Consider the following 26,171-nt stretch of genomic DNA (forward strand, 5'->3'; position numbering starts at 1 on the left):
TCTTCATGATATTTCAGATGGTTTTATCCAAAGCGACACACCAAAGGCAACTTGAGGCTCAATGATTTCTAAAGAACCCTTTAACATCAGACCAGTTGGAACCGGGAATCGAACCACCAACACTGTAGTTCAGAGGACTGCTCTACTGAGTCAGGAGAGTTTTAAAAAGCACTAGTGTGGATGAGAAACTTTATGAGCTCGTCGTCTTTTGCAGCCTTTTGACAGCAGCTGGTGTGATGAGTGGGAGCAATTAACACTCTTTTCTTCATCTGTTGACTCTTCTGTTATTTGCTTTCAGTGGAGCAGCTAGCATAGCTTAGCATCACAGACCAGACAGCTGACTCGGCTTTTTGCCATTTAGTGGCCTGACACAAGCTCCCCCACACTGAAATGGCAGGTTTATTCAACAGGAGACATCCAGCGTTGGCGGTCAGAGTTTGTCCCGCTCTCAAACGACAGATTAAGTTTAATGCCTTCTCGACCAGAAAACTGAGATTGTTCGTCCTGCAGGAAGTGACAGATCTAAAACCGGCGGAGGAGAAATGAATTCCCCGTGTAATCCCAAAATAAAAGGGGAGCTGCAGCATCCAGCAGCCCAACAGGATCACAGCAACATGAAGAGATCATGACAGGGAAAACAGAAAGCAAATGAAGACATGATGTTGAGCCTCATGTTAGAACAAGTTGTAGGAATTGATTTATTCACTGTGTGTCACCCATTTGCAACGTTATCACATCATTCAAACTGGCTTTTGCTCTGATCATATTGATAATTGGTGGAGAAACAAATCAAACTCCAGACAAAAATCGTACTGCTTTGGAGAGTAAAATGTTGTGCTGTCGCAACCACCATCACCCTGGAACAGACATATGTCACGTTTCAGGGTAGAAAACCCCCATTTGAGTCTGGATGTAGTGCAAAAACAGAACCCATATCACTACAAAGGGAAATCTCATCCCAACATGAACACGTCATCCCAGTGACGAAGTACGATGGAGGGAGAATCGTGATTTGACATCACAGAGGGGGTCAAGTTGATCAATGTGCAGGATAACAACAGAAGCTGTTTGAAGCAGCAGGACAATGGATCTTAACATAGATTAAAATTACCTAAAGAATTTTGATGTAGAGGCAGCACAGATGAGTGATTGGCACTGCTGCTTTAAAGCTGAGACGGAGGCCTATTTTTGTAGAGTTTACATGTTCTTCTTGTGCTTGATTGGGCTTCCTCCAGTTTCCGCCTGCAGTCAAAGACATGCATGGCAGCTTAATGGTCAATGTCTAAATTGCCCTTAGGTGTGAATGTGAGTGTGAATGGTTGTCTGTCTATGTATGTCTCTCTCTCTCTCTCTCTCTCTCTGTTGGCCCTGAGATAGACTGGAGACCTGTCCAAGGTGTACCCCACCTCTCACATAATGAAAAGTTAAAAGAAATTATAAAGGGTTCCTTCCTGAGACAGTTCTACCTAACGAGCCATAATGAAGTCAGGTTAAACATAAAGTCTTCAAGTGCAAAGAAACTGACAATGTTCAGCTGTCGACCAAATGTAGTGATTTTCAGTAACGCCACAAATTGTCCGAAAAAAAAAAGAAAGAAAACCACTTAATCCCATGTTATCCTTTCAAACACACCATCAGCTGGTTGCACGGAGCAGAATAAATAGTGTGAGGGACTTTAATCCCCTGCTGGCTCCTAGAACTAACAGGATTTTTAGTTTGTAAGGGGCTGTCCTGGTATATCATGGCTGTGCAGAGTGGAGACACACAGGCTCAACATTCTGTAGTCACACTTATAAACTGATTAACTTGATTTCCAAGTCAAGGCCTTATGCTGTATCAAAATAAATAAATAAATAAATACATTTAAGCTGGAACGTCAAAAGAAAACAAAAAGAATTAGAAAGCGTCAGTGTCCTGTTTTTCTTCTGGAGCTCCCTAACGAATACCACCGTGGTTTTATTTCCAAAACTTTACGTTTCATCTCAGCGAGTCCTTCTTCCTCCCTGCCTGCTGTCCTACTTGCACCCGCGACAATACACACATTTAAACACACACTTAAAACACACTTTCCCTAGCGGTGACGGCATCAGTGCCAAGTTGGACCCGCTACAAAGAGAAATCCTCACACACTAGGTCGGTGTAATGACACAGATATAAAGGGGGGTGGGATCTCGCTCACAAACTCAGAGGGGTGGGAGAAGGGACTGGAGAGAGGGGAGGATGTGAAGAGTGGGGGGAGCAGAATGAAAGGACACACACATTCAGACAGGGAAACCATATGTGAGGGGACACACACACACACACACTAAAAGGCTTAAAATGTTCTGTTAAATATATAACATCCACCACACACACAGTGACTTTGGCGTCATGTAAAATTTACCCCCTGAGCCACTGATGCCGACGTTTGTGGCGACAAATGACAGAAAAATGACAGAGGGCGAAACTTATTCTGCCAGCTGATCAGGGGGGAACTTTTAGTGTAACGCAGGTGTGTTTTTCAACAGAGAGCTGTCTGCCTAAATGTCAAAGTCAGAAAAGATGACTTATTAAATAATAATTTATCTCTTAAGTCTTCATTCATTCTTAAAGTGGTCATTCTATGCGTCTTTCATGACATTTCTACGTCATGAAATAAATCTTTATTTAGTGTGACATAGTTACACTGATGCACAGACATGCAGTGTTTAATGATTGTAATATTCGAATCTGGTCCTGATGGGGTTTTTTTTTTTAATAACTATTTCTTGATATTTGGCCTTGATTTTTATGATACCACACTCCTTGTGGTAAACCGTTTCTGATCGTAGACTGTCAGAGACTCCAGTGGTGACGAATAGAGAGTTTCCTCTTGCTGCTGCTCAACTATGTTGTGATTTTAGTGTTGAACATCTACTGCGACCTGGTTCAGTGAGTTTAGAGAAGACCGAGCCAAGAACACAGGACCAGGACACACGTACGTATGTGCGTGCACACACACACACCCGCACACACACACTCAGTATAGTGAGGAGGTGGGTGGTGCTGCTGCTGCATTTTAAATACGACTCCTCTGAGATGTTCAGATACAAAATCTGTGTCAGCGAATGGCAGCGATCACACACACACACACACACACACACACACACACACACACACACACACACTAGCTGTTATCATCTGATATTCTAATTAGTACCATATCAAAACAAGAAAGAGGTCCACCAACTCCCAGCTGACGCGCAGCCTGTCCAACAGTCCTACCTTCACTCTGTGTGTGTGTGTGAGAGAAGGCTGAGAGTGAGTGTGTGCTCAGATTAACAGTAAAAGACACATTTCAGGTCATATCTGCTCCAGGGGAAGAAAATGTTTCTTTCAGATTTCTCTCTTTTTCTTAACTTCTGACAGGAGTTTTTGTAGTTTGCTGTAGCCGACATTAATATGAAGCTGTGAACACAATTTAGGGAGCAGAATATCTCAGACACATAATAATAATGTGTTTGTGGTTGATGTTTTTGATTGTTCGAAGTCAACACTGAGGGAAAGATTTTGAACTTCATCCTCTGCACATTATAGTATGCATAGTTTGCTCAGTGGGCCTACAAGGCAGAGGACCAGGAGCCAGGGGGCTACAAGTAAAAATATGACCACTAAGAGATGCAAAAGGACCACAGGCAATATGTAGTCCTGCTATTTAAAAAATGACCAAGACAAGCAAAACAACAAAGTGATAAAGAGACAGCAAGGAAATACAACTACAATGAAGCAAAGTGGATATACTGGGATGCAAAATGTTTAAAGTGAGACCAAAGAGTGAGAAGTGAGAAGTGAGATTAATTGAAGCAAAATGGCTTCAGAGATACTCTGAAACATCAGAGTGTTGCGAAGGAATCTAAGTGACAAAAAGGAGACAAATAGTCCACAGAGACAGTCAGAGGAACTGAAAAAGATGGTAAAAAAGATGGGAAAAAAAATGGAAAAAAGGTTTGCAAAAAAGTACATGAATGCAAAATGACTAAAGTCAATCTCATACAGACCACAAAGCAAAAATGACTAAAACATTTAGCAAAATGACCACAAGGATGCAAAGCAACTTCAGAGTGATGCAAAATGGTTAGAAAAGAAAAACAGAGAAAAGTGAAACTTTTTAATTTATTTCATTATGAAGTAACACTTTTGCAAATACTATTTCACAGACTATGTCGCATTTTGTGCTTGAGCTTGTTTGACATTGAGCCAGTGTTGACTCTATACAGCTTTGTGATGCATCTGCATCCGCACAGATGCTGTTTTTCTGTGACATGGGAACTTGACGAGGACATCAAGACTTTCTGGATATTATAATTCATTTAAACTTGTGTTTTTTTATCTGCATGTGTCCTACTGTCACCCTAATTCAATCTGACCCTTGGGGGGTGGGAACTGCTACCTGGAGGGAAGCTGTCACAGCCTTTTGCCTCCCATCTCCAGATGCTACTGCTGCACCCTTTATATTGAATGTAAATTACTTTAGTTTTGTAGTTTTTTTACCTACTTAGGGAGATGACCATCCAGATTATGGAAAAGTTGCTACGAATTTGTTTTCTTAGATCTGTCAATCGAATTTAAGGTAACACAAGAAGAACTATTGGAACTACTTCCATCACATATAATATTCATAAAATGTCCCTTTTGTTTCTTTTATGCTCCGTCTGCATTCATCTGAACTTTGACTTCTCATAGTTTTAGCAGTTTTTTACTGATCTTGGACCTGAAGCTTATGCTTCATTTTTAAAAGCTACAAACATACTTATCACCACCATCATGTGTCAGCCTGGGGCCAAAAGAGTTTGGGAAGAAAAAGAAGGAAGAGACTCAATCCTCATCCAATCACATCTATTCAGTGCAGTTACAGGGAGGAGTCAACGGATGAAAAGCACTGAAAAGAAAAAAAATCACTGTATACATGCAGTATATATAAGAGAGTGAGAGAGAAAAGTGTTTTACAGTCCAGAGATGCAAAGAAACAAGACGAATGATTTTCTGAAGATGCAAAGATAGAATAAAAAATAAGATGAAGACAATGAAAAGCTTAATGTAAGAAGACAAGAAGAAAATACGACAAGGACAGACGAAAAGTAGTAGAGGAAGAGAGAGAGGAGGAAAAAAAAGAAGAAAAAGTGTAATTAACTTAGGAGCCAAAAAGCAAATCACAGGTCAGTGTATTTTATATCAGTAAGTTGAATATTTCATTACTACTAAATAGGCTTTTGATTGTGACATAACAAATCTTTATATGCTATCGTATAAATTATGTAAATGTTTTAGCTTATGGTCAAATATTTAATTGTAATATAAAACACTGTAGTTCAGTTTTTATGTAAATGTGTTTGTATTTATATATTAAGGTTATTATTTATGTATTATTTAAATTCATACTTTTATTTCACTTACGTTCAAATGAAAAAGGGTACAATTTTTTATCTTATTCAAAATAAATCAAATGATTTATGACAATGTATACGATGTATTTTTAATAACTTTTTATTTATCTGGATAAGCAATATAAAACTTAAAAATAGTTTTTTCAATTAATTGATTTAAAATTAAAAACTAGCAGTATTGATATATTTAATTATATTTTAGCATCAATTTTATTATTACATCCTAAAACTTTGTTTATTTTAATAAAATCAATTGACTTTAAAATAAATTTTAAATGTCTTCATTAAAATAGAGTAATGAATATAATTAGAATACTTTTAGGTTTAAAATTGCTTACATACTTAAATTTCAACATTCATCATTTTAAATCTATAAATGTAAAACATAAAACAATGTAAAACATACTAAAGAATAACAATATTAATGTATTAATAAAATTACTTCTGAATGTAAAATATACAAAAAAACTACATAAAATGCGTTAAATAATTAAAAAAAATCTTTTAGTAGTTGCTTTTGTTCTTAATATACTATATCGTTTTTAACTTTAAACAACTAGATGAATGAACTAATAAAAGATATAATACTCAAATTAATAGTAAATTATTTTCATCTTCTTTATTGTCTTAAAAATGAGCAGAGGGGAGGAAAAACTGCAAAATTGCTACTTTTTCAAAGTTTTAAAACAAAACTATGCTAGTAGCTGGCTGAACTGATGGGATGCATCAAAGGTTTCTTTAGTTTTAATCGTCCAATCATGAGGCTAAGAAGCTGAACTGATGTTTCTGTTTTTACTGCAGGATTCAGGAGTTAGGAGGATGACTCCGGACATCGAGGAGGTACATCGACAATCTGTGAAACAGTGTATAATATCAGAGAAGTTAAGGCTTTAAAAAGACAAGAAGGTCTGACATGTACATTGAAGATCAAATACTTTAGATTCTGTCCGAAAGTACATTGAAATAAATATGTGGCATTGACCATGGTGAGTCTTTGTTTTAGTTTTCTCCATTAAAGCACATGTTAATTTGACATTGGTGGATTTGATTGGCTCACATGAGTTCATCAGCCATTATTCACTTGTTATAAATACAGCACAGCGACAGTGGGAAACATGAAGTGAATATGTCAAATCATAGCCAGACTAAAGTTGTCTAAAATAGATTTGGTCTAATTATTGATCAGGCTACAAAAGCCATTGCAGAAAATCAATACCAAATTTAGAGACCACTACTCATCCTCTCTTCTTTGTTGTGAAGAAGTTTCATCTCTATCCCTCTTCTGAACTGTGTGCTGTCCTGTTGACCAGTCCATCAGGTGCACAGTGTCTGGCTGCAGCTGTGTGTGTTTCAAACCAGGAAGTGCCCAACTCAGATCATGTGAACGCTGTGGACACGGCTGGGTGGTGCATGGTAAGACATGACATATGAGGATTATTTGATTTTGTCTAAATCTTACAATTTTATCCACAGCCTTCAGGAAAAGCTAATTTACCAACTGAAAAAAAAAAGTTTTGAGTCATTAAAGCAAATCACAAACCAGGAAGTTGAGTTAATTATTTAACCATTCAGTTAGATCTCAACAAACCCCCTGAAAATTGCCAAATCAGATTCAACTTAATCCAACTTCACACGTTCAACAACCAAATACTAAAAAGCTGTTAATCTGTCATATCTGCGGGATTTTTGTCGTAAAGAAAATTCTGCTGTTTGACACCATCACAGTGTTGGACATCTCCCACTTCCCTGACGCACACACACAGACACACTGCAGATGTTTGCAGTCAGCATGATGACAAGAAATCTGGTGTCGCTGTCATCACATCACCAAGAGCATCTGGAGAAAACACCTGAACACACACACACACACACGTCTAACTGTGCAATTCTAGTAGAAGGTGAACACACATCTGATGCTCTGACAAACAAATTTCCCACTCATTTCATGACCTTTGAACTGAGTCACCCTCATTGAGTTTGTTATATTCCAAAAATAAATACCAAACTAAAGTTTGACATGTGTTTTATATTGATGTATTAGAAAAAGTAAAAAAAACTTTACACTCTTCTTCACCAGCCTTAGATAAGCTCCGGGCCCAGCCTCCATCCAGCTGCTGCACAGTTGAGGTGGCCCTTCCTGGGCTGGTGTTTGACTTGAGCTCCCTGGTCCTGTACGGAGCTCAAGCCATTCCTGTTCGGCTGAAGATACTGTTGGACCGTCTCTACAGCATCCTGACCTCAGACCAGGTACACAGTTATATGGTAGGTACAGTATGTCACACAGCAATACATCATTTTTAATGTGCATGTTTTTTGGTTTGTAGGTCAGCCATATACTGGACACACTGGGCTGGAGCTTGGGAGATTATGTTAGAGGGTATATGCTGCAGGTAAATCACAGTACTCTTAAAACTGTTGGCAGCATGATTTTCAGTTTCTGCTAATGCTTTCACTTTTATTTAAAATCATTATCTGAAGCAGCTGAGCTGACAAAGAACCAGCCAAGAGCTTGAGAGAAAACTGTCATCCAGTCTTTCATCTTAAACAAATCTTTAACGCAATGTCTCTCCAGTATCCCAGTGGTAAGGTGTTGGACCGCTGGTTGATGGTGACTCCTGAAGAAGAGCTGCTTGTCCTCAAGCAGTTCCTTCGTTTTGGTGAGACACGCCCCATCGTTGAGTTGATGACGCTTCAGTGCTTCACCGCTGTCAATTACTTCTCTGATGCAGAGGTAAACACTGTCCCAAAGAACTGCCAGGCGAGCATCAGCACATTCATGGAGCGGAATGAGAGGACTTCAGGAGTATACAGGAACACAAGAGGAGATTCACGTTTGGTGGCTGACATCTGTGATTTTGAAAAGAACAGTCCTCCCAATCACAAAACTGTTCAACATTTTGAGGACATTCCAAGAGGGCTGTCTTTGCTGCTGCCTGTCAAATTTCCAAGCTGTACAGCCCACTGTTTGGCTCCTTCCGCCAAGGTAATTAAATTAAAGACGGCAAAAGGTTTTTGTAACCTTCTTTGTTCTCCAACTAGAAAACTTCCTTAAAAGTTAATGCCAGTGTTTGATTCTGGACAAATTCTAAATGACATACAGGCAAACATAAACTTATGAGTCAACATAAACTTGGTACCAGCTCAGCTCCACTCTAAATGTTGAAGGAAAGCTTTTTTTTTTCAGAAACAGCTGAAATCTTCCACATCAGCTCTTGTGGAAACCTTTTAGTGGACATATTAAAAGTATGTATGTCCAAAAGTATGCACAGCAAGTAGGATCCACAACTTTTCCTCGAAGGAAACTCAAAAAAAGACCAGTAGGGTTGTGTGAAGTTGAGCCGGTACTATACAGTGGAAAAGCAAAAATAGCAACTATGCGAACCTTCTAAAAAAAAGGGCTGTTTATTTATATACTTGGGAAGTAATATGCGCTTACTTTGACCACGACACTTTCTCTTTTGTTTTTCCATTAAAAGCAGGAGTTTCTTCCTCCCACCAAACTAAGAGAGTGTCTACAGATGCCCAGTGGGACCAAACTGATGGAGAGACACAGGCAGGATGGAGGACGAGAGAGACATGCAGATGATCCAATTTTACCAAAATCCAAAGATGAACTGGCTTTAAAAATCAAGGTGGACCCCGACAAGCCGAAATCTGCCCAATTTCTGTGGCAACAAAACCACCAGCTCCACAACCCTCACGAGCCTGACCTTCGCAGGGGAATGACCAAACAGGAGAATGGCTCACTCTCTCCTTCCTTAAACTCCTCACTTATGCATTCCTCTTCATCATTCTATTCACCCATGTCCTTCTCTTCCTCCCCTCTGCTGAAGAGTTCCCAGAAGTTGCAAGACATTTCTTCTTCCTCTTTCCATCCTCTCCCATCCTTCTCCTCCTCCTTCCTCTGTCCTCCTCCCAGATCCCCATTTTCTTCCTCCCTTCCTCCTCTCCCTTCGTCCCTCTGCTCTTTACCCTCTCCTTCTCTCACAGGAGGTCGGAAGGGAAGAGTCTGCTGTGGAGTTTGTGGGAAAAGCTTCTATGATAAAGGTAAGAACCCCGTGACGCTGTTGCAGTCTGATCCTATATGAATTACTCTTCTAGCTCAACTTTCAGTATTTGGTATGACAGAGTTCTAGAAGGTTCCATTTAAGGGTAATGTCTTGTCTTAAGGTTCCACAGGGTTCATCCAAGATCCTCTGCTGATTTTGTATCTTTGGGTAACAGAAGGGTTCCATTCCTTGAAGTTTCTGTCACTATTTCTGCCATGGCATCGTTTATTTTTGCATTTCACACATCTCTTCCATATAGCTAAGATTGAATGTGTTTTGCAAATCTTGTGCCTCGGGCTTATCAAAGTTTCAGTTTAGAGGGTTGTGTCTAGTGTTGTGTCTTCAGGTTTTACAGGGTTCAGTTGGTGATTCTATACTAATCTTGTGTATGGAAATTGTACAGGGATTTATTCCAGGTCCTGTATGAATCCTCTTCTGATCTTGGACTTTCCCAGGGTTCAATACAAAGTCTACTACAACTATTGATTCTTAGGGGTCCAAGAAGTTCAGTTTGAGGTCCTCTGCCGGTCTTGTGTCCTATTTTCTTCAGGTGCCAGTTTGAGATCCCCTACTTTATCATCACCAAGTGACTAGTTTTCTTCGTACACCTACAGACTACAGGGAGAAATGAGGAGGCAGAGTTGTTATTGCTATTATTTAGTATGTATTTAGAACATCTTTAGTACTGTTTTCCACTAATCTTGTGTCTCCAAATTCCATATATGCCAGATTTTCTCTTTCAGGTAGTTTCCATTCCACAAGCACCTGCTGTGAAGTAAAGTACATTTCTACCAACTTAAGAACAGCACAAGTTTTCTTCTGTTTGTGCAGGAACACTGAAGATTCACTACAACGCCGTCCATCTGAAGATCAAACATCGCTGTACGGTGGCAGGCTGCACAATGGTCTTCAGTTCACTGCGTAGCCGGAACCGGCACAGTGCAAACCCAAACCCACGACTACACACCAGCACCAACAGAGACACACACATTCACAAAAAACCTGAAACACAGATAAATGAGGCTAAACGGCCTCGTAGAAACATACACAACACTCACACACGTATGTGCAGGGACAAAAAGGTTTACAACACACACTGCCAACAGGATGATGATAATGCATACACAATGAAAACGAGAGTAAACGGCCATACAGTCTCCCAACATGACAATTATTCTCACGCTGACTCCCCTCCTCTATCTTCTCACCCTGTACCACACAATGACACCCAGCGCTTCACCCCGAATGACTCTACCTACAGATCCAACCTGCACCTCCAGGCTGCACCTCCTCCTCTACTCCTCCCCAGTCACTGTGCTTCCCCGCTGGGCTCACCCCCCTCCATTGGGCCCTTGGTTGTTCCTGTGGCAGAGAAACCTAAACGCTGTCATCACTCGCTCAGCTGCAATGCACCTGATCCCACCCCCAGCACCATGGCAAACTCCAACAATCAGTCTGTGTTGTGTGACATCACAGAAGGAAAACAGGGAGACGCTTACGCCGCCCCAGTTACGAATCAGCAGCAAAGGTGGGACTCAGGTGACCCTCTGCCAAAGAAGAAGCCCAGGAAATCGAGCATGCCGGTAAAAATAGAGAGAGATGAGCTGAAGAAGAGGTCAAACAGGGAAGAGCAAGAGTGTTGAAGGTTTGTCACAACAAAACTTCCCACTCAGGAATTAACTGTTTTTGTTCCTGAATAAACATGAGGTAACACTGGTGTCCCACTGGTTTTCTTTGCTTTATTTCATACATTTGAATCAATATTCAGGTTCATTGTATTTTTATAAAATTGAAATAGGTCTTTGAACTGATTGATAATTGATAACTGCAATAAAATCTTCAGTTAGCTACAGTAGCATAATTAGTAGACTGTATGAGCAGATTTCAAATCTAAAACCACAGACCTAATTCCTCTGAACCCCAGCTGTGTGAAATGCTAAAATAATAAAATGCCTGATATAAACTATACTTCTTTCACTTTTCATATGAACAGTCAAATGCATCACTTTTAATGTCCTGGAGAGACTAAAATGATACAATGCCCACCCTCCTCTAACATCTCTGGATTTTCTCCTGCCTTTGCGTGTGCAGAGCAACTGTAAACACTATAGGCTGAAGCCAAAAAAGACAATTAAGGTTTCCTTTAAAAGTGAAGACTATAAACCCTTTTGTGTAGAAAGTTTCATTGAACAAAACACAAATGCATAGTTGTTCATCAATAGTAAAATAGTAAATATATATATATATATATATATATATATATATATATATATATATATATATTTAAAGCTTTTTAGTTTTGTTACATTTTCCCTCGTTTAGGACAAATGTTTTATTGCTCTTTCGAACAACAAATATGTAATTTGCATACTCATACTGTGCCTATGCAAAAATCATTGCTTACTCTCTGTCATGATGAAACGGAACTGTAGGCGCAAGTTTCGCTTTTTACTCGGGTAACATTTATGCACGCACCACGCACCGGAAACGCTTGCAGCTAGTAAACAATAACCTTTACATAAAATATTAGGGCTGCAGGTAACACGATGGATAGAAATACAGCGAATACTACTGAGTCCTTGAGCAAAACGGCTAATGCCGAATTCTTGAGAGAATTTGTCACCGAGAGACTCGTCGCTGCCTCCCGGGAAATTTTGACCGCCGTAGACAAACTCATAGCCGGATACGAGGAGGAGGCTTCGGGCTTCAGGCAGGAGATCGACCGACAGAAAAAGCAGCTGGAGGTTTTCCAACAGACTGAGGTCACACTCCGCAAATCCGGTTCGTTGGAATTTCTGGGTCTGAGTTTTGATGCCTTGAAATGAACAAAGTACTGAAAGAAATACTAGATTTTGGTTAATGAAGTTTGAGCGTCTTTAACAGAATGTACCAACAAATCAAGCCCACAAACAACATTGTGGATACAAAATTGATAGTAAATTATCTGATAAATTGGATAAATATGTAAATAAATATTATATATGATAAATTATAACAAAAGTTATAATAATAATAATAATAATAATAATAATAATAATAATGTTAAATCGATCCACAATGTTCTGTGTAGGCTTGATGGGTTGGTACATTCTGTTAAAGAAGCTCTTTTGCTAAACTTCACATATGTTTTCACATATATATTTAACTTTTTTTAGATGTGAAGTGCAGCAGGAGCCTCTGCCATGACGAGGAAGATGAGGTTGAAAAAGAGGAGGATGTGTTACCTAAGTGTCTGGAAAACCAGGAAAGCCTGAATAATCAAACTCCATCAAGGTTCCAGCATACATTTTGCTATTATTTTTGAATCTTCATGCAAGTCAGACATGAATAGGTTCAACATTGAAAAATAATAAAAGTTTATATATTTATAGCTAAATAATTTCAGGTGTAATACAGATTGAATTACTGTATTAAAAAAGTAGAAATGCTTAAGACAGATATAAAGAGAAATCTTAGTTTCCACTTTTGTTTTCTGAAATAAAACAAAAAAGAAAAAGTCTGCCATAAGAGAAATCTAAAATCAGGACATTATTAAAATGAAGAAGAACAGTTTAGTTTGCAAATTGCAAATAATAAGCAAAATACACATCCATTTTTATTATCACGGTGGCAGTTTTATATATTATAACTCCATGAGAATTGTATATATACAATTTAAACTTATGGATGACCTGATACAGCATGAGTCTGGATATGCATGGATGTTAACTGCAACTTGACTGTCTGATTGCAATTCTAAACTCATACTCTATACAGCTGTATGTGTTGTATATGTAACCTGCTGTCAATCTTCATGTTTTATTTTCCTCCAGAGGTCGGTTTAAGAAGAGGAAGCACAGCAGACCTCTGATATGCAAGACACAGGATTATGTACATCTCAGTATCTGCATCCTGCAGGACCCACATACTGAAGTTCTGTCAAAAAATGGTGAAGAACAGTAAAAAAATAAAGTGATCTGACTGCCTTGTGCAAAGAACCTTAGAACCAAACCTGAACCCCTGTCCAGCTTATCTACTTTAAAAGTTTACTTGACTCAAACACAAATTCACATGTTGTGATATCAAACCACACAGTTGTGGTTTTATCAGCTGAGCATTCAGGATGTAGTGTTTTCATGTAGAAAATCTGTTGTGATTCTATCGTAAGTAATTAACCTCTCTCCCTCTTTGTAGTTTTAATAATATATGTTTGCACTTTAATTTTAACTGCTAAATACATAAAAAACAGTGTCTGGTTTTATAAAGAGTTTGGCAACCACAGATCTAAAGCCCTATTAGATTATTCATACAAAATAAACCTTTTAGAAGTGTTCTGATTGTGTTGTGCTTGACTCCCCTTTCAGTTTTGAAGAATTGTCATATGGTGAAGCTGAAGTGTCCTTGTGGCCTGCAGGAGGCTGAGTTTCTGGACCTGCTGAGGGCAACCTTCCCTCAGCTGACTGGTGATAAGAAATATTTTGATATCTTAACATCCAACAAGACACGTAGGCTGCAGCAACTGAGACTAAAGACAGTAACACCAGAGGAGATCCACAGACATGTCAGCTGTACAGGATTAGGGAAGTCAACACTGTATATCAGACTGAAGGTAGCTTAGTTTGTTGCTCTTCAAATGTTTTTGAAAATAGAATTTTTTTTTACAGATGCAAAATGGAATTAGACCTCTTTATTTTTCCAGGCACAAAATAAATGTCCGCCTAATGAGGAAGAGATTCATCCTCTACCAACACAAGACATGAGCATCCAAGATTCTCTCTCCACCTCTGCTGTGTTGACATGTGATGAAACGAGGCCACAAACAAGGTATTTCTAAAATAAATATACACTACAGGCCTAAAAGCAAAGCAAGCAAAGCTGGAAGCACTAAATTGTCCACAAAAATTATATTTAGCATAAGTGGAACTAAATAAAATTGTTAGTGGTCATTCAAACTGATAAATGCCTTGATTTTAAACAACAAAAAAGCTCTCTGCACAGAGGTGCATTGCTTCAAGTGAAGCCTCCACTCTTGTAAACCAAAAGATGTGGTTGGAAAATAACATATAGTGTCATGGTAACTGTGTTATTGGAAATGCAGTTCATCAATATGATACCAGAATAGGAGTCACAGATCTCTTTAATTAGTTTCTACAGTCTTCTACAGACCACAGTACATAACTGTATGATTGCCTCAGTGCAGCTTTTACCAGTTTGGGTTGCTGAGGCTGCTGAACTCACCGATTATAAAAAGGTGCCTACAGTACGTACTTTTGGCAATATGACATAATATCTGACAGACTTGTTGATGTGTTCCTCTATTTCTTTCTCTTGTGTCCCTCAGTAGCCGTATTCAGGAGGTTGAAGATAGCAGAGTGGAAGTTCTGTCCACCAGCTTAACGCAATACCAACAAGACATGGAAGGAGAGGCTGAATATTGTATAATTTCAGAAGTAGCTGAGGATGTGGTGTCCCACTCTACAGTTGAGTGTAAAGGGGATGGTAGTGATAAAGAGGCTAATGACAACAACAATGTCCTGGAACCAGACAAGAGTGATAAGCAGCTGAGGCAATGTGTCGCTGAATTCCAGTCAAATAAGGCAAAGAAACCTAAAGCCAGGCGTTCTTGTGTAAAAACCACTGAAACAAAGACCAAGATCGTTGATGCTGTTCTCTCCTGCAAAGTCTGCGGAGCGCTGCACAACTCACAAGTCAAATTTGTCAAACACGTATGGTGTCATGTCAATGATTTAGGAAGTCCTTGTGGAGTCTGTGGACAGCTCTCAGAATCCGCAGAGGCACTGAAAGATCATCTTCGCTACCAACACAAAACTGATAAATGTCACATTTGTGGGGAGTCTTTCCACAGTATTCTCAGTCTCAATGAGCATGTGGCTGCCCACTCAGGGGAGAGACCGTACCAATGTGATGTTTGCCACGATATGTTTGCATTAAAATTGTCCCTGGAGAATCACCGAAAACGTCATGGGGCAAGTAAGCTACACAAATGTTACTCTTGCCCTGAAGTGTTTGAACTGAAGGAGCAGTTAAAAGCTCACCACAGGACGCACAACAACAAGAAGATGCATCTCTGTGGCGTTTGCGGCAAATCCCTCAGCGACTACAGATCTTTGTCCCGTCACAAGTTTATCCATACAGGGGAAAGACCTCACAGCTGTCAGCTGTGTGGGAAGCGTTTCAAACTAATTGGAACACTAAGACAACATGAGAAGACTCACATGAACAGAGAGAGATCGTACCTCTGCGATGTTTGCTGCAAAATGTTCTTGACGAGCAAGCAGCTACAGATTCACATGAGAAGGCACACGAACGAGAAGCCATACTGCTGTGGTGAATGTGGCAGGGGATTCACAACCAAAGGACCCTTGACGATTCACATGCGGGTCCACACTGGAGAGACACCTTACCGCTGTCCAGACTGTGGCATATCCTTCAAACGCAAGAGCAATCTGGACGACCACCTGACAGTCCATACAGGTGTCAAGGCATTCGTCTGTGGCATTTGTGGAAAAGCATGCGCTCGCAAAACTCACCTGACGGTCCACATGAGGACCCACAATGGGGAGAGACCATACAAGTGTACCCTCTGTGACAAAGCCTTTACTCAGAGCCACTGTCTGAAAACTCACACGAAGAGCCACCAGGTAGGAGAAGCAGCAGTGTAACAGTAAGACAGACAAAAGTTTGTTCTTTACAGAAAACAAAGATAATAGTGCAATAACAAATGTTTGGGTTCATTGCCTGTCACACTATGCATGATGACTCTTAATAAAATATTTGGTCTAATCAGAGATCATTGTCAGACTGTTCAGTCTATATTATGTTGTCAGATAAAGGTAAATTTTATGTCTATGATACAAGTAGCAAAAACAAGACAAAGACTTCACAACTACAGTAACAGTGCTTTAATCTAAACGTTAGCATTAAGTAGTTGTAATGTTTGCCATGCTCATCATTTTAGAATCATTTCAGAACCCTATGGAGGGAATTTAAAAATTGTATGTAAATAAAAGTTTAAGCAAGGTTCTTGAGTTAATTTGAGGGTTGAGCACTAATTTTGCTATTAACCACAGCCTTAGATTTCATAAAAGGTTATCAAAGATTGTCTTTGATGTGACCACATCACTTCAAGTGAGCTTTGCAGTCCCAATCACAGATTACCTAAGCAACCTACATTTGCATTAGGCGCACAGCAAATCTGTTTCCATGTCAGAATTTACATAGGCACTGTCGTGTGCTGTGACTGGTTTGGGAAACGCGACATTACTTCTGTTTTACAATTTTTATTTTCACCCTCGTTGACAGCTAGAACTTTGTAAGAATATTCATGACTCACAAGCGTGTTACTATAGTAGAACATTCATATTTAATTGTGTTAATCACACACTTACTTTAAATACAGATATTAAGTACCAGATACATGCGATTTTCTGTATCTGTTACTATTTTAACTCCTGCTAACTCATACAAATGAATAAGATGTTGACTTAACAGCTATTAAGTTTTTAAACATTTAAATGACACATCTTACAAAATAATTTATAATTTCACATTTAATACATTTGTCATTGAGATTCAGAAATGTCTGCAACACTTTTTGCAACACTGTAGTTTTGCAATGCGGTTGAGAAACAGCAGAGGTAACACCAAACTGCTGGGCAGGTCGATCCAGAATATAAACAACAGCACAACACAATAGTTATCAGAGTTCACTAATGCTGAATTGTATATCACATTACCAATCAGATTCCCACCAAATCTAAAGAAAAGCACCCCCATCATGGTCATGATAGTATGGAAAGCCTTCTTCTTGCATTGGCCAACACGCTCCTTGTTCCCACCCCCTCCTGGCCCTGGGCGCCTGAGAGCCCAGACAACTGAAACACTACAAAATGAGCTCACCATTAAAAAGATGGCCATACAGCTGCAATACACAATCATATTTAATGTAGAGCTGGTGAAAAAGCATACAGGCAGCCATCCAAAGGTCAGTAACCAAATGCATCCAGTGCTGACATTTCTGATCCTGACCCCACTTGCTTGTCTCAGATGCAGGTAGGTGATGGGATGAACAACAGCCAGGTAGCGCTCCAGACAGGTGAGGATATGAAACATAGCCTGACCAAGGGAAATTATAGACCAGCTGTAGAGACCTCCGCTCATCATCTCTGGGACATGGATGAAGCCACCACAAAAAAAAACAGTTAACCCCAAGAATACAATCAGCTGCATGGCAATGGAGTGGTAGATGAAGAGGTCAGAGTTACTTGTTGCTGTCATATGAATTGAGCCTTGTTGTCTCCATTGTTGGTAACCCAGGTAGAGGACGACGATGAAGAGAGGGAGGACGAGGAGGTTGGTGATGGAGAAAGCATAGAAGATAAAAATGCTCGTTTGGGATGTAAAACAAGAGTTGTTGAGAGAGTGAAATGATAAGTTAGAAGACGAGAGGGGAGGAGGAAAAAGTGAGAGATCAGCAAAGGAAGAGGAGTTGACTGACATACTTATTTAGACCTAAAGAGGAAAATGGACAAAAGGGGAAGCTGAAAAGAGAGGGGGGAGAGAGAATGTTAAAATGAAATCAAAACATGGTTAATTTACCGTTGTAAGATTGGATTAAAATCCCAGGTAAAACAACTAAACGTGAACTTTATTTTGACTCCAACTTTTACCCCTATGTTATTTGTTTTAACAGTGAAGTAAAAACTACCTAGTTTAGTAGCTCTGATGATCAAATCTATCCCCACAAAACATTAGCTTTTTTCTCAGGTTTATACTTTTTGTTTCCAGTTTTTACAACAGGCAGCAGTAGTGTTTGCTGATTGTTTTATCGGACAACTGGTCTTCAGTTTTCAGAGCTATTATCTGCTTTAACAACAACAACAACAAAAAAAAATGTAATGGTGGTTTTAGAAGAAATTTCCCCCCAATATTAAGTCAACAAACAAGGATTTAAAACCGTTTTTTGCTTCATAAGAATTACAGATTTAGCACATATATAAAAACGTTTATAAACAGACTAAATGTGAATTTTAATATGTGAGAAAGCATTTTAACACAAGCTATGAATGATACACTGATGATTCTTCAACAAAGAATCAAATTATAAACCACCAACAATGTATTCAACAATATTGTCACACCAAACAAACTGAAACTGTAAACAAATCTTAAACAAACTTTTAAAGTAAACCCACCTCAGCAGAGATCCTTATTGAATTCTTTCATCTGCGTCTCTAAACTTTGAATGCTGTTCACTGGTAGGTCACATGAACATAAACATCAGACATACGTGTCTGATTTAACAGGTGCAGGTGTGTATGTGGAACGAGTAAGAAAAGGACTGATTTGGATTTTTTTCTTTGCAACCGATATTTCACTACATCATTTTTTACGGTAAATTACAAAAGGCAAATACATTTTTCCCAGGATTGTTTCTCACCGTGGTCAGTTCAGCTGGACCATTATTTGAATGTTCTGATAATCATCTCTACATTGGTTTGTGTGTGGTGCACGAATTGCATACAGATGAAAGAAGTGAAATTCTGTTATTATAAAATGTATACCTTTATTTAAATGAAACATTGTTATATGTTCTGTAATTATATTCTTATGTCACTATCATATCATACAATGCACATTATGCTCCAACTTAATGGTTTATTCTTCTAAGTTTACAACTATCTTAAACTATGTCAACTATGTAACAATATTCAGCTGTGGTTTATTTGATCCGTCCATTAAGAAGAACATTTTGCAGGATTCAAATAACTCCTGAACAAAGATTGTTTATTCAGATTGTGTTTATTCAAATTCTGTCATTTCACACAGCAGCCTGGTTCAGTGTCCATGGTGGTGTTATTATACACTGGCTGGCCAAAAAAGTCACCACATGGATTTAACTAAGCAAATAAGTAAGAGCCTTTCATTGGATAGTTACTGCAGTGATCAGCATGTCTCAGCTGGCAACAAGCTATTCGACCCTATCTGATGCAATGAGTACCTTCTCATTTTTTAATCAAGCAGGGTGGAATACACATCCCATGTTTGTGGAAACTGTATCAGAAGGGTCAAATTATTGGCCTACATCAAGCAAAATAAAAAAACGGACTCCCATGATCAGAACAGCATCTTGTAAATGAATATACATGTGCAAAAGTTAGTATAGTTTACATGATAAAAATCATCTGCTCACAGTGGGTCTTAGTATTAGTCAAATGCAACCTCAGACTAACAACAACATACAGTGCATACAGAAAGTTTTCCCGTTTTTTGTTAAACCCTTATTTCAAAATCGATTAAATTCTTTATTTTATAAGATTCTACAAACAATACCTCATTATGGCAATATGAAAGAAGTTTGTTTGAAATCTTTGTAAATGTATTTTATTTGAATGAAAAAATATCACATGTACATAAATACATAATCAAAAGCTTTATGATACCAATTTGCTTTGACTTTCCCCACTCAATCCCTCATATGAGTTGGTAATAATACAGCCTCACACAACTAATAGACTATATTTTTCCGTCTAGATGTCCACTGCATAGACTAAAGCTCAACCTAGCCTATAGTATTGTAAAAATAACTGGACTTTTGAAACTGACATGATGGGATCCTTTATCTCTGATGTGACCTGCAAAATGTGGTTTCACAGTAACGACTGTCATCCAGATTAATTCTTTTGTTTGCAGCACTGTAGTTTACCTATCCGTTGTAGAAACAGCAGGGGTAACACCAAACTGCTGGGCAGATCTAACCAGACTGTGGACATTAACACCACACAATAGTTATCTGCGTTCACCACTTTTGACTTGTATATTATATTGCTGGTCAGATTCCCCACAAACCTAATCACAAGCAGTCCCATTATAGCCATGATGGTGTAGAAGGCCCTCTTCTTTGAGTGGTCAACCTGCTTCTTGTTCCCACCCACTTCCCTTGGCCCTTTGCGCATGAGAGCACAGAGAACGGAAATGCTGCAAAAAGAGACGATAATTAAAGTGAAAACCACACAGCAGCAATGCACGATGAAAAATGTGAGGGAGCTGGTTAGAAGCCACACAGCCATCCACCCAAAGCTCAGTAACCAAACACATCCTATGAGGCTTCTGATCCGGACTCTGCTTGCTTGTCTCATATGCAGGTACGTGATGGGGTGAACAATGGCCAGGTAGTGGTCCACACAGGTGAGGATTTGAAACAGACCCTGTCCAAAGGAAACTATATAGCAGATACACAAACCTCCCAGCATCATCTCTGGAAGAGCCATGTAACCACCAGCAAAAATAACAATTAATGCCAAGAATTCATTCAGCTCCATGGCGGTGGCATGATAGGTGAAGAGGTCAGAGTGACTTGTAGCTGTCGTTGAAATGGAGTGTTGTTGCCTCATTTGCTGGTAACCCAGGTAGAGGATGAAGATGAAGAGAGGGAGGAGGAGAAGATTAATGATGGAGTGAGCGGCAAAGACAAAGATGCTCCTTCCAGACCTGAAACATGGGTGTATTTGAAGATCAAAGGATGAGATGGAGGATGAGAAATTATCAGTTGAAGAGAAGTTGACTGACATATTTATACGAATGGACACCTAAAGAAGAGAGGTACAGAAAACAAGAGGGGGGAAAAAGGAGTTTACTGTCAGTTTACTGTGATTTTTTTTCATTCACCTGACCTGTAGTGTATCGTTATATAGCGCCACACGATGTTGAGAAAAAATAGCAATCTATTGGTTTTTTGTGATAAAAATCCACGTCGTGACCATTGTCTGCGTTTGCTTCTGTTCAGATCATGTTCTGCTGTAAATGTTTATTTCATCTCCGACTACCTAACAGTACCTCTACTGAGATGAGTTATCTTGGTATGATTATCTAAAATGCATTATAACCTTTACAGGTAAACTTAATTTGACCTTCTCTAAACTTTTGAATGCACACGTTGAACTGTTCAGTGTTTCAGTACTTACTGCATAACATGCTCTTCTCTAACAAGGTGATTAACAACAAAAATCACAACAAGTATCTGATACATGAATCAACAGCTAAATGTTCTGGTTATAGGAGAATTTGTATAGAAACATTCCTCTTCATCATGCTGTTCACATTTTGACATCATGAGACCAAGATCACGCCTGACAATTGACCAACACTACTCGGCCAAGGCAAGACTTCCAACGGGATGTTCTCAGAGTGAATTTGTCATCAGCTGGAAGAGCCACATAAGAGCATAGAACCTGACGTCCTTTGGCCACATCCCATTCAGAATATTTTAAATAATACAACAAATGAAAATAGCATGAGGGTCTTTGTTAGGAAAGATCATAAATAACCTGATAATTGTAATGTTACAAACTGCAGTCTTGTTTATAATATTCTGTCAGTAATTAGTCTTTAAATTACTGCTAAGTTAAGTAAAAACACATTGAAGCTTTAGAGTGAAAAAAAATTGTTTTCCTAGTTTTTTTCCTAGATCTGCTGGTGTGTTTAGTCTTTCTGTTTCGAGTTTTTCTATTAACAATGTATATTTAGGTCTAACTTCTGTCTGATGTTATTTTGCTGTCTTACATTTATTTAAGACTTTGTTCACAATTTCCTTTTAAGTGTTAGCAGATATGTTTTTTATATTACAGCCAGTCTGCAGTTTCAGAACAAGTTATCGAATTTGCAAAAAAAAAAATCGTAGATTTAAAAAATAGATTTTTCAAATTCTAAATAACCTAAAACATACAACTTTATAAACTCTTTATAAATTAATCTAAAAATGATTTTATATTTTAACTAAATTCAAATTGCTAAATAAACCTTTGACAAATTTTTAAAGAACACCCACCTCAGCAGAGTTTCTCCTGATTGTTCTTCTGTTGCTCCAAACTGTCACAGGTTGTTCACAGGTAACTGATTTAAACATATGTCAGCTTATATCTAAATAAAATGTGGGTGTGTGCACATGTGAAAAACAGGTCAGTTGCAGTTCATATTAATAATAGTTTTTTTATGGTAAATGACAAAAGGCAAATTTATGTTTTGCATTATTGCTTCACAGGACAGTCAAACAGGGGTCTACAGGGTCACTATTTGTATATTATTCTGTGTATATTAGTTTTTTCATATGCTGCATGGATTTTTAAGGAAACATGCATAGAAACGTAACCAAAAAACACAAATAATGAAATAATGATTATTTATTTGTTTTAAAACAATGATGTCATACATCATATTCTTAAGCCTAAAATATTACGTTTTGTAGAATATGGGGTTTGAATAATAGTCCAGCTTCTTTGAATAGTGGGTTGGTAGGAGTAGGGGTATTCTAAAGTGGTCATTATATACATATGCTGTGCTAAAGACAAAACAGTGTATTGAAGATGCATGTTCAGATCAGAATCTGATTGTAGAGGAAACACATACAGCATCTGCTACAACATGCAGACTTCTCAGAGTAACCATGCTGACCTTTGACCTCCATGACATTATTTAGACCACTAGTATTAATGTTGTAGCTGGTGTACACTGTGCGTGCAAAGAAAACAAAACAAAAAAAAAATAACACAAAAATGTCTACGTATTTATGAGCTCCCCTGTAATTTGAGTACTAGTGTAATATTTTTCCCGTTTTCTTTTTCCTCTTCACGCCAGCGTCTTTATCATTCAGATTTAATTTCAAATAAAACTAAGACCATGTAGAGTAGATGCTAGTCTCTATATTTGCCTGTGCTTCTGATTTCCTTAACATTAAAACTTTATATAATATCTAAACAGTTTTTGTTGACTTAGGTTATACTTATTACTCACATACGTATTTGGATGAAGGACCATGACACACTAAGTCCACATTAAAGAACTAGCGGCAAAGAAGATTAACTGCTGTGTTCCCTCCTTTTGGTTTTGTCTGGGCTGACAAGTAGGAGTTGAACACACTACAACAGCATTAGCATGTACATTTGGAGTCTGTGTGAGGGGAAAGAAAAGCCTAGAGCTGCGATATAGGAACAAAACAAAGCCGTTACCTTAACAGTTTCAAATTGCTCAACGTAGCTCAAAAATATGTCTGAGGAAAAGTTACAAATGGAACTGGCATTGTTAATACCATGGCCTCTGTTCATGCACTGATTTGTTGTCCAGCATCGTCAGTCAGAGTGGTCTCTCTCACCAGTGGGACAGTTGCTGATTGAACATGCAGACTTGTCTGATAAGTTGCCCACAGTGACTGACTAGTGCTGACGGTGTGGGAAATACTGCAAAAACAGTTTCACCGCTACAAATGTATTTGTATAATTCACTGTGCTCATGTGGTCTCCATTTAACAACCTGTTATTTCTGAGTGATCAGATGAGGATTTCTTTTGAGTCACTTTCAATCTATTGCAACTAAATTTAATTGATCGTGACATTGTCATAAAAGGTGAAATCTTCCAATGGGGGTGAACAGTATCAACTCTTATCCTGATTTTCGTTTACAACACTGTAGCTTTCCTATTCGTTGTAGAAACAGCAGAGGTAAAACCAAACTGCTGGGCAGATCTAACCAGACAGTGGACAACAGTGCCACACAAATGTTACTGGGCGCCACCACTGTTAAACTTAATGTGATAATACTGATCATACTCCCAATATACCTAAGCCAAAACACGCCCATTATAAGCAAAATATTAATAAAAGCCCTCTGCTTTGAGTGGTCAACCCTCTTCTTGTTCCCCCCCACTTCCCCAGGCCCTGGGTGCTTGAGAGCACAGAGAACTGAAATGCTGCAAAAAGTGATGAGAGCAAAGACAAACGTTATACAGCAGCAATACACGATGAAATATAAGGTGGAGCTGGTTAGAAAACATATAACTGGCCATGCAAAGGTCAGTAACCAAACGCATCCAATGCTGATGTTTCTGATCATGACCTCGCCTGCTTGTCTGAGGTGCAAGTAGGTGATGGGATGAACAACAGCCAGGTAGCACTCCAAACAGGTGAGGATGTGGAACAGACCCTGTCCGAGGTAAGTGATCATCCAGATGCAGAGCCCTATCATCATCACGTCTGGGAAATGGAAGTAGGCACCACAATAAAAGCAGGTGAAGCCCCAGAACACAGTCAGCTGCATGGTGATGGAGTGGTAGATAAAGAGGTTGGAGTGACTTTTTGCCGTTGTGGAAGTGAAACGTTGGTGCCTCCATTGTTGGTAACCCATGCAAAGGACATAGATGAAGAGAGGGAGGAGGAGGAGGTTTATGATGGAGAGAACACCGAAGATAAAGATGCTCACATCACTCTGGAAACATGAGTTTATGTAAAACTCAGGGGATGAGTTGGAGGATAAGTAAAGAGGAAGAAGAGAAAGACTGTTAAAAGAGGAGTTGGATGTCATATTTGGATATATGGAGGCCTGACAAGGAAACGGAGACAAGCAGAATGTTAGAATCAAGTAGTGAAACATGATCAGTATGATTTTGTAAATACTTGTAAATATCTAAACAACGTAACTTAAAGCCCTTAACAAAAACTGCAAAGACAATTACCAAACACTCGCGGCTAGACTGATAAAACTGTATAGACTCATGACTAGACCTGCATGTGCAAATGTGCACAATTATTCTTTTTGTCGCTAAAGACAGACTTAGAACTGCTTTCGTTTTATAAATCTCAATTAGTGTGAAAATGGTTGCACAAGCCCCTTTTTTACTCCCAAAGGTTGTGATGAATGTCGAAAAATGGATCTGATGCTGATCGAGATGCCTTTCAGTGTAATCATCTACTTTTCCAAACTATGGTCCATTATCAACCTTCCAGTCCAAGATAAAACCCAGTTTTTCTATCTTGATCTATGATGTAACAGTTAAATAGAAGTTGCTGGCCAAAGACACAGTTGAGAAATTATCTTTCTGGAAATTAATTTACCTTTATCTTTTTGACGCTGAATTCTTCCAGGTTTTAAAAACACACCCACCTCAGCAGTTTCCTCTGATTGTTCCTCTGCGTATCTCTCTGTTGTTCACAGGTGACTGATTCAAATATATGTCAGTATATATGTCTAAATAAGATACGTGGGTGTGTACAATGTGAAAAACAGGTGAGAAACAGGGCCGTGGGTATTTTTGCAATTCATATTTTATGCTAGTTTTTTTACGGTAAATTACAAAAGGCAAATTTATCTTTGCATCTTTGCTTTACAGCAAGGTCAGAGAGGGGTCTGCAGGACCACTATTTGTATATTATGCTAATACGTTTGTCACCTTGTAAAGGGACAGTACAAAGAAAACAGACAAAATCATTAAAACAACGATTCCTTTGTTTTAAATACAGCAGGATCATACATCATTATGGTTATTATACATAATACATATAACAGACAATACAACCTTACTGATTACTGCAACTATTATCCAACATTATTATGCTGGATAATATGTTTATTGTGGTTTAATTAATACACCTAAGGCTTTGTGCTTATATAGTATATGGTATATATAGTATAGTATATTATATAGTATATGCATATATAGTTTTATTATTGTAACAGGTAACAAACGAGCAGATGGTTTTGTGTAGAAACGTATTACTTTCCAGAAGGAATAAAATTATATAGTTGAATTGTATAGTGTATTTTATATTTTTATATTTATGTGATCTAATCTTAGGCTCCACTGTTAGAACTACCTGTAAGCACCATGGATCCGAGAGAAATGCAATTTCAGTTCCCTGTATGTATGTACTGTACATGTGGAAGAACTGACAAT

The 26,171-nt window shown here is 38.5% G+C and overlaps 2 protein-coding genes across 4 annotated transcripts; both read left to right on the top strand.

The window, feature by feature from the left end:
* Positions 1 to 6,221: 6,221 nt before the first annotated feature.
* LOC137138082 (zinc finger protein basonuclin-2) lies at positions 6,222 to 11,094 on the top strand. Its single transcript, XM_067524988.1, has 7 exons — positions 6,222 to 6,242; positions 6,713 to 6,815; positions 7,480 to 7,649; positions 7,727 to 7,792; positions 7,975 to 8,385; positions 8,879 to 9,449; positions 10,283 to 11,094. Exons 1-7 carry the CDS (start codon positions 6,222 to 6,224, stop codon positions 11,092 to 11,094), a joined length of 2,154 nt encoding a protein of 717 aa, XP_067381089.1.
* Positions 11,095 to 11,847: 753 nt separating this feature from the next.
* LOC137137182 (zinc finger protein 724-like) lies at positions 11,848 to 20,236 on the top strand. Of its 3 annotated transcripts, none has more exons than XM_067523120.1 (7): positions 11,848 to 12,232; positions 12,607 to 12,724; positions 13,264 to 13,379; positions 13,795 to 14,039; positions 14,112 to 14,254; positions 14,775 to 16,092; positions 17,498 to 20,236. In XM_067523120.1, the coding sequence occupies exons 1-7, from the start codon at positions 11,998 to 12,000 to the stop codon at positions 17,654 to 17,656; spliced, it is 2,334 nt and encodes a 777-aa protein (XP_067379221.1). In that variant the 5' UTR covers positions 11,848 to 11,997; the 3' UTR covers positions 17,657 to 20,236. The 3 variants fall into 3 exon arrangements, with proteins under 3 accessions (XP_067379221.1, XP_067379219.1, XP_067379222.1); XM_067523118.1 differs by having other exon boundaries at positions 11,850 to 12,232; positions 14,772 to 16,092; positions 17,498 to 19,794; XM_067523121.1 differs by having other exon boundaries at positions 11,852 to 12,232; positions 14,130 to 14,254; positions 14,772 to 16,092; positions 17,498 to 19,790.
* The last annotated feature ends 5,935 nt before the right edge of the window (positions 20,237 to 26,171 follow it).

This window comes from Channa argus, chromosome 12 (genome assembly GCF_033026475.1).
Source record: "Channa argus isolate prfri chromosome 12, Channa argus male v1.0, whole genome shotgun sequence".
NCBI classification, from domain to species: Eukaryota; Metazoa; Chordata; class Actinopteri; order Anabantiformes; family Channidae; genus Channa; species Channa argus.